The sequence below is a fragment of the Humulus lupulus genome, chromosome 2 (genome assembly GCF_963169125.1).
Source record: "Humulus lupulus chromosome 2, drHumLupu1.1, whole genome shotgun sequence".
Classification (NCBI taxonomy): Eukaryota; Viridiplantae; Streptophyta; class Magnoliopsida; order Rosales; family Cannabaceae; genus Humulus; species Humulus lupulus.
This window is the reverse complement of record NC_084794.1, coordinates 107,559,991-107,569,434: the sequence shown is the minus strand read 5'-3', so window position 1 is coordinate 107,569,434 and position 9,444 is coordinate 107,559,991. Positions and strand designations below refer to the sequence as shown.

The 9,444-nt window shown below is 33.1% G+C and overlaps 1 protein-coding gene across 1 annotated transcript; it reads right to left on the bottom strand.

The window, feature by feature from the left end:
* Positions 1–4,757: 4,757 nt before the first annotated feature.
* Positions 4,758–9,337, bottom strand: LOC133818337 (ribulose-1,5 bisphosphate carboxylase/oxygenase large subunit N-methyltransferase, chloroplastic). Its single transcript, XM_062251131.1, has 12 exons — positions 8,912–9,337; positions 8,527–8,690; positions 8,305–8,388; positions 8,132–8,189; positions 7,340–7,393; positions 6,780–6,851; positions 6,605–6,685; positions 6,302–6,474; positions 5,997–6,099; positions 5,784–5,915; positions 5,550–5,672; positions 4,758–5,189 (listed from the first exon to the last, which is right to left on the bottom strand). The coding sequence occupies exons 1-12, from the start codon at positions 9,272–9,274 to the stop codon at positions 5,103–5,105; spliced, it is 1,494 nt and encodes a 497-aa protein (XP_062107115.1). The 5' UTR covers positions 9,275–9,337; the 3' UTR covers positions 4,758–5,102.
* Between the last annotated feature and the right edge of the window lie 107 nt (positions 9,338–9,444).

Here is a 9,444-nt window from a genome sequence, read left to right as displayed (position 1 = left end):
TGTTTGATTTTAAGGTTTTATGTAAAAAGCATGCAAGAGTTTTGGTTTTGATCTAGTAAGTATGATGATCTTGGTATTTTATGTTTATGTACATGTAGTATTCGGCCAAGGCCTATGTAAAGATTTCATGTTGGTTTTGTTTATGTTTCTCTTGGTGTTATATGAACTTGTTCATTATTTTGAGATAGAAACATGTTATGGTTCATGTAAATGTAAATGAAAATTTTGGTTTTATATTTTATGTTTAAGTCATGTGAATTTTGGCCTAGGGTTCTTGTGCCATGTATATGTATGATTGATCTTGAAATATGCCTATGATTTGAATGTATATGTGGTGTTAGGAATTCTTCTTAGATTGATAATATGATAATATGTGAATGCTAGGGTTTTTGTTTAAATTTTGTGTTGATTAAACATGTATGATTAATGTATGAGTTTTGTGAAGCATGATGAAAATGATTAATTTCATGACTTTATATGCTTGCTGATTTTTGTGTATAAATTGTATGAAATGTGATGAAAATAATGATTTGTTTGCATAAATGTTTTTGCAAGTGCTATGAAGGTTTTATGAAATTAAAAAGGGTATTTTAATTTACATTAAAATGATATTTTACTCAAATAAATACCTACAATTTTTTTTATATATATTTCATGAAGAAAATATGAGTTTTAATACCAAGATGGTGATTTTTTAGGGTTTTAATTGTTGCTGGAAGTTTTGGTAAAAATTAGAAAATGTCTTTTAAATGAAGAGAAATTATGTGTTTGTTGAAATAATATAATACCCTAAATTATATATATATATATAAATATATATATTAAAAATGGTATTTTAAACTTAACCTTGAATGTACACATTTTAATGGGTAAGCTTTTTCTTTCTTTTAATTAACAAAAATGTTGAGATTTAATTCACTTGTGATTTTTAAACAAATTAAATGGTGGCTAAAAGTTTAGTTTAATAAATTAAAAATAATTATTTGATTATCACATATGAATTTATACTATAGAAAATTAAGTCTTAAATAATACAAGCAAAATATATTTTTCTCACACCTAAAATTTATATTTTTCTCACATCAATCTTGTAATTTTATTAATTTAAATAAAGTGCAATTTTCTAAGAGAAACATGATATTTATAAGTACTTTAGATAATTTCAAATTTTTGGTTATTTTCTATGCAAATTTAAAAGTGAGAAATGAAATTATTATATTTTTTGAAAATGGCTAAATAAATTATTTTTGTAAAATAAAAATAATGTCTTAAGAGGTTTAATCAACTTAGGGATTTAAATGAAATAAATAATGGTGAGAAATTATGACTTATAAATCTTTATTTTGAAAATTATAGAAATAAGCGCGTAGAAATTATCGTTTTTAACACCACTTTTTAAAAACATTCCCACATATGCATGTCGCATGCAAATGCACTTTTACGTTCGAAAATATGTCTAATATTCAAACGTATAATTTTTACTTGAAAACCATGCATGTATAATAGGTAGAAGTTGCATTATTCTTCTGTGATTTTATATGAATATGTTTCATGCTTGGAAATTATGTGTAATTGTACCATGTGTGCATGACCCATGCACACATATATGTGAGTTGGGCACAAAAAATATTATGTGATGCTAAGAATGCTATTTGATTATGGTTATAGGCTCGTTGTGAAGTTTGTCAATTTTTGCTCTGCTCGGACCTGAGGTAAGGAAGTTAGATAGAATTTTGTTTATTTATGCTATGAACAATAAGATTGGTTTGTATGAAGATAAATGCTATGTATGATGATATACCTTGTGATATAAAGTATGAAATGCTATTGTTAATTGATATGGTGAAATTTGATGAATCATGTATATCCTTTTTGTGTTGATGCTACTGGATTGCATATATTTCTGTATGTTGTATGATATGTAAATGGTTGTTAGCGTGTAGAACACGACACAATAAATGAGTTACTAAGGATCTAAGGCTTAACGCGAGTTACCAAGGATATAAAGACATAACTCATAGGGCGGACGCGCCGAGGTTATTCAAGGACCAAAGCCTCTTGTTTACCTCAAGATGTGACATGGACAAGATAATGGGCCATGTTCACAAAGATGTGATGATGATGCTTATGATGATAATGTTTGTGATGATGATGTTTGAATATGTTTATGATATACGATGCATGATAACGATGTATGATGATGACGTTAAGTGCAATGTATGACGATGTATGTATATGACGTTGTAGGAGTCTTACGATAATATTATGTTTTGTTGTGTTTTTCTTTGTTTGTTATTTGTACTTCCTTACTGGGCTTTTAGCTCACCCTCTTACTTTTCCTTCCAGGTAGCAAATATGGTTTCTCTTTAACACGCGTGGTGATGTGGGGAGTTTCGACGTCAGGGTGTGTATAGCGTGGGAGTATCCTATGGGTGAGCAAACGATCAGCTTAACGCCAATTTCTATAGAACGATGTTATATCTTATTTTAAATGTTTCAGAACTTATCAGTGGGACTTGAAAAATATTTTTTTTTAACGTTGCATGAGAACTTTTATTTTGTTTTAAAACTATTGGGCCCAACTTGCATGTTTTAGCATGGCCCCAATGAGATTTTCATATAATAAGTGGTTTTCTTCTTTAAGTTTATGAGCATGTAAATGTTTTACAAAGTATTAGTTTAAGGGCGTTTCACACTTATATACTCCAAAGAAACACTTTGGACCCAAAAAAATGATTTATAAATGCCTATATCGAAAGTCAACTCTCATATGTTGATTTTAGTGAAATCGTTATGATTTTTGCACCTCTTCGTGACTAACCAATTTCAACATGTATTTAACTAATCATAACAGAATCTTCATGTACACTTCTTTCTCTAAATTCCCATTAAGAAACACATTTTTTTTTTATATTTGTAAAGGACAATCAAGTTAGCAACTACCGAGAATAAAATTATGACGGTATTCGACTTTGCTACCAATGAAAATGTCTGTGTAATCCACTTCATATGTTTGAGTAAATCCACTAGTACCATCAACTTTATATTTCATCATGAATTCCCATTCATATCCAACTACATGTTTGTCCCTCAACTGATCAACTATTTTCCACATTTCAATTCTTCCAATGCTCCTATTTCCTCATCAACAACTTTTTTCCATTCAGAATTCAAGAGAGCCTTATCTATGTTCTTTGAAATGGCTATGTCCTCCATTTTGATTACAGACTTTGAATTTCGGTAGGAGCTTGCAGTAGCACAAGTATTTGGATAATGGAGGCAACAACTCCTCACTCCTTTCATTTTAGCAATAGGAAAATCTGGTTCTAACACATTCGGATCCTCAGGGTTAAAAATAATTTCGAACAAATCAAGAGTTGAGGATTCATTTATTTTGAAATTTCTAACTGGTTTATGAGGTATGAGGTCTATAGTTGGCTATACCATTTAATGTTTTCCCCATCTCATTATTATGGCCCGTTTGAAGTGCTTTTGCGAGTCGAACCAGTAGTCTACAAGCTTAAGTTACGTGTCATAACTTCAGTCCATCCCGTTTTCCAAATATGAAAACTGTGATCTACCTAAGGAATTACTCACTATTCACCAATATTCTCTCCTCATTTGAATTACATATTTAGAACTGATTGTTGAGTTTGTTGCTGTCTTGAATCTGCGTCCCAACAGGTCATTGAATTCTCATGACATGGAAATGCTCATTCAATGGAAGATTTACCAACCATTGAAGCCATTGGGAAATATTTGAGCTATTAGGCAACAATTTTCTAAGTTTCACCTTGAGGACAAGGTTAAAATTTGGGGAGAGGATACTGATAGACCCCATATCCATTTCACCTATGCTCAGAGGAAAATATATGCCACCTAAACATATTACAAGGAAGTATTTTGGCATGTGTGGTAGTAGTTGGTTAGACTTTGGGATTGTTGAGTTAGTGCATCTCAACAAAGATATTTTGCTTTGTGAGGTATATAAGAGGAGTATGCCTTTGTGATTGGGACTTATCTAATTTGTAATGGGTTGAGCTTTGCTTTAAGAAGAGTTTAGGTCTATAAAACACTAGGTTTGTTCATTTTCAATAGTTTTGCAATAATAGTCCCAACCATTCCTCTCTACAATTCTACTGTTTTTCCACACAAAAGAGCTAGTGCAGCTTTCTCATACAAGCAATCAATTCGTGAATTTCTCAATCAAATGGGAAACAAAATCAACAACAAGATAAGGATCCTTACCATGATCCCCATGGAGCACCCTATAGTTCTATCCATATGCACCATGCCAATGTCATAGAGAAGTAAATTTTTCTAGAAAGATCCCAAAATAGGGCTAAGAGAATCTTAACAGCTTCTATATGTTTTGTACCTTGAATAAAATATCAAAACCCACCAAATTTCAACGCATTTATGAACTGGCACCAAAAAAAAGTATGCACCATGGATTCCACCTCATCCCCCACACCTATGCCATGAAACCTTGCTAGCATCGAACATGATGGCAAAACCCCATTAAACATCCATTAACACAACTACCTTAATCTTTGAAGGTAACAATAGTTTCCATAAAGATTTCCACCATTTAATCAATGAATTATGATTCAACCCCTACGAATCAATGAGTTCTTGTAAAAGAACATAATAGCCACAACAAACTGAGTACTCACCACTATTATCATAATGCATAATCAGTTTCTTCTAGTGAAAATCAATACCAAAAGGAATGAACCATATATGCACTCACTATCAATGGTAAAAAAACCACTCTTAACTTTGTATACATACAGAAGTAGGAATTTGGATTTTTTAGTGTAAACTTTGTTAACTCACAGGCTCCAGTCAAAGTTGCTTAAATTCTTACTCAAAACACTAATAAGAGAAATCAAAGCAACATGAACAAACCTCTGTGATTGATTAGGGAGAGTTTTAAACTTTAAAGGTTTTTTTTTTTTTTCCTTGTGAAAGTGAAATTAAAAATTCCTGCTAGTACATAATACCTCTAACACGACTGAAAATAGGTAGTAAAACCGATTACATTTTATAGCATTCACCTCTTCTTGAAAGACCACTGGATTCAGTTAGGCAATACCTTCTCATTTGAAAAAATTCCGCAACCCGGTAAAAAGTTTCAGACCTTTCAACTCACCACTTCTTATATCCCTTAACCTCCTTCGTAGTATCTGAAAACAGGCAAATAATACACACATGAAAAATATATTTGCGAGTGACTAAAAGTTACAATGCAGATCCACTACAGGGGATTAAATCAAAGAGATCTCAAACTTCATTCTTTATACTCAAAATAAAGAAGTTTAATTTTTTTTAATTGCTGGATTGCCTACCTTTTTCAGTGAAGTAATGTGCGTAACTACTAACTTATGGAGGACAAGGAGTTTTTAATTTAGGCAATAAAAGCACTCGCAACAGAAAAGCTATTCCATTAATTGATCTTAAGCAGAATATTTAATTTTTTGAATGGACACAATGAAAACTGTTGAAGATGAGTAAGTAGTCGACTAAAAGAGTAAGTGAAATCTTACATATTGGGCACGGAACAGTATCCTTCGCTCACTTGTACACAGATCTACAGCTAGCTGTTTTAGAAACAACCTTCGGTTGAGTTGCTTAGGTGATGTCACATCTAAATCCAATGATCCACTTTGCTGTTACAATAAAAATTACCAATGTTTTTGTTACTCAAATTACTTGTAAATGAAATCACTTTCTTTGCAAAGTAAACATATAAAAAATTCTCATGCAAATTACACTCTTACCTGTAAGAATTTGTTGTACTTTGATATGCTGGATTCACAACTATCCAATATAAATTGTAGAGTTTCTTCCTCTATATCAGGGTATCTTAAATCCTTCTTGGCATTAACTTTGTTCGATGCTGCAGCAGCCATCTGAGACAAACATATATTTGAAATGGGTTATTTAATATATATTAAAGTTGTAACAATAAGCAGGAGAGAAGTCTGTTCAACCTCTTCAAATTGGCCACTCATAGATGGAGGGCTGACAGCTAAATAAGCATATGCCATCAATTCCAAAGGCCAACCAGTGACTCGTATGGGGTAACATTGAGATCTGCCAAAAACAAAATATATCAAGGTTGGTGCCCAGTCATTATAGCTGAAAGGATATAAATGAATAAGAACTTCTTTTGATTTGCATTCAATTTAGACCACAAAAAGAGAAGAAATATGTATCTACTCGCACAAAAAAATTGAAAAGCTGAAAAATGGGAAAAATATGATCAGAGTGTGACAAATCAACATCAGGTACTTACGCTTGCAATCCATGTTTCTTGAGAGCTTCCAATTTCTGCTTATAACATTTATCAGATTTTGAGAGTGACACTGACAACTCAACGGAATCACTAGGATTGGTTCCCTCCTTTGGAACAAATCCATAGGATAGCAGCAGCTCTCCATTAGATTTCTTGCCATATGAGATGAAAACCTGAACAAGTGATTAAAATTCCACAATTCACTGAGGATAACATACTATAAATTATAGGACACCACAGATAATATGTTTCACTCCATGAATTCGTCCTAAATTTTCAGTGGTGAAAATGTTTAATGTTTACCTGCTCACCTGGCTGATAAGGCCTATCTGTTGTGAAAACAACTCCCTGAGATGACTTATCATAGTCTAGAAATGTCTCCACCTAGACCAGCAAAATCCATATGATTAAACAACAGCTAAACTTTTTGCAGGTGATTTCACTTCAACATTTCTTTTAGGGGAAGTAATCAACTTACCTCGCAACTGTGGTTCATCATATCTGCCCATGGAACCAATGCAAACTTATCACCCATTGAAGGTAACCGGACCTGTGCAGGGCAATATGCTTAAAAATCTAAATGAACCATCCATTTACAAACTATGCATTTGATGCTCTTATCCAAAGATGCCACAAGGTTAATAGATTTATTGATACAGGTCTTGGATACGGATACAATCCTTTTGTTTTTCATTGGAATAAAATTAAATTCATTCCTTTCCACTTTATAATATTTTACTCTTTTAGCTTCTATTTTTTTCACAAATTTTTGTTGAACTTAATGCTCGAGTATCTATCAAGATCAAGATTTAAAACATTGGACAGAAATAAGTAACATACTATAGATAAAAGGATTTTAAGACTTCAGTCCATGTTTCTCTAGCAGCAATTAGGTATTGTAATTGACAATATTTCAAAGTACGAGTTTGGGTAATTAGTTTCTCTGGGAAACCAATCATCTTAACTATCCAAACCATAGTAAATTTTCCATTATAAATGGGGTAAAACATTTACAATGACGTGACAAACTCGACTTACCAATCGGGAGAAAAGAATTCCAAATGACCATTTGTAGGTGTCCAAATTAAAGATCTACAAATCATGAATTGAGCAAAAAGAATCAGGTTGTGATCTTCAGTCATGTATGTAGAAAATGTCTCACATTCAAATGTGCATATTATCGACAAGTATATATGAATAGATAAATCTCATCCCTTGGGTGAGAACATTTGAGACAACCAAAGAGGTAATCACAGTTTTCAGAAAAAGAAAGACCTTTAATTCAAGGCAAGAAAGGTGCAAAATGCTACAAGGTGAATCATGAGGCAGACAGCTTAAAGTCAATTATTCATCTCTATGATGATTAATGACTAATGCGAGTATGTTTAAGTAGGTGTCTGCCTGCATTCTGACTCCATAAGTTAAGAACCAGAAATTTGTAACTGAGATATGAAGATAGTGAGTAACGGTAAGAAAGTAGAACAAAGTAGGAGAGAACTAGAAGAGAGAAAGTAGAGAGTAAATGCTTTAGAGAAGCACAGTATACTCTCATGTATGCCAGAGCAAATGTATACATAGAGTTACAAGAGGATTCAAGATGACGGAGTAAAACTAATTATAACAGAATTACCTAAATAACTAACTAACTAATATGTTAACTATGTTATATCTACATAATTAGATTGTCTAACAGAGATTCTAAGCTTCAGAGCCTATAATATGATTGCTCATTCGAAAATAGAATTGTTGCAAGTAGCTACAGAAACATGAATGTAAAGGACTTAGAAAGATAAAGCTGGTTTTAAATAAGAACTGATATGAATTTAATACCTCTTCAGGAAATAAATCAGGGTACTCAGAAAATATCCTAAGCCTTAGATCATTGTATCTGCATACAAAAAGAAACAAGTTAAATAAAAAGACAACTTGGTAAAAAGAAAGATCTTTTGTCGCCAAAAACTGGCCCATAAAAGAGAATCCAAATAGCTAACTCGAGGCCCTACGTTCCAACAACGTTTGTGATCCTTTCGATAGCTCGCTCTCTAATCTGTGATGCTTCCAGATAACGATCTAGTTCTTCACGTGTCCTGAAATGATTTAAAGGAGCTGTAGAGGAAAAACTGAGTAGACCCTTCGTAGGAAAGGCAAAATTATAACAATAACGATTTGTATGACTTGCAAAGACTCCATTGTTGAGTAAAGATAATAATATAACCTAATCTTACCAGTAGAGAAGTGAATATGGTTGCCGAGGTAAAGCAGAAATATAATTGCTCCATCTTGAAGATTCCATGATACTTGCTTCACTAATCAAATAAGTTGCCAGTAATGGCCAATCAGGTACTGAGTTCTGCTTTAATACTTTACCAGTCTCTGCACTGCTCCATTCCTTGTATTTCAAAAACACATGTAATAAAACCATAAGACTTCAAAATAGGCGAACACATCAAATATTAACAGCCAAATCACTAATAACTTGACCAAGTAAATATTGTGAGTAATGACGAATATCGATTTCACCAAGCAACTTATTACAGCAAAAACCAAAACCCAATTGCCAAATTAAGCAAATTTTCATTTTTCCCACAAATCTTTTCTAGAAAATTTTACTGATTCTGCTGAGATGACCAGCGTGGGAGGCACAAAGAGCAGCTTTTCCCCCTTCCTTATATTCTTCAAAGCAACCAACCCTCTCTCTCCCACGTTAACTTTTTCTATTGCCATCTTCTGCGGCGGAAGACCAGACTGAGACAGCCATTTCTGCAGAGCCGAAGCGTTCTCCAAAGAATCCATTTCACAGCCCCATGGGATGCTCTGGGTCACTGTTGTTTTGGTGTTTTCACTCGTAGAGACGGAACAATGAACTGGGTTTCTACGGAAAGTTACCGGGTTTAACTGAGAAAAATGCGTTCTGTGGAATGAATTAAAGTTGGAAACAAGAGCAGTTTGTAGCACTCGTGAAGCTTCAGCCATGGCTATGCAAAAAGTGAGAGAAAGATAGAGAGAGACCTTATCTTTTGAAGCTTAGTAAGGTTATAAAATATCGGTATATCGGTCGTTTATGCAGTTATGACATGTACGCGCCTGTTTACTACCATACTAAACGACACCGTTAGTCTTTGATGCGCGTCAAACGACATCGT

What these genes read in the sequence shown, in the direction of transcription:
- LOC133818337 (XM_062251131.1), bottom strand. Translation starts at nt 9,274, where the DNA reads ATGGCTGAAGCTTCACGAGTGCTACAAACTGCTCTTGTTTCCAACTTT. An exon ending in TGGTCATCTCAGCAGAATCA is followed by an intron (nt 8,691 to 8,911) that starts GTAAAATTTTCT and finishes TTGAAATACAAG; the next exon opens with GAATGGAGCAGTGCAGAGAC. An exon ending in CTGATTTATTTCCTGAAGAG is followed by an intron (nt 7,394 to 8,131) that starts GTATTAAATTCA and finishes CATGATTTGTAG; the next exon opens with ATCTTTAATTTGGACACCTA.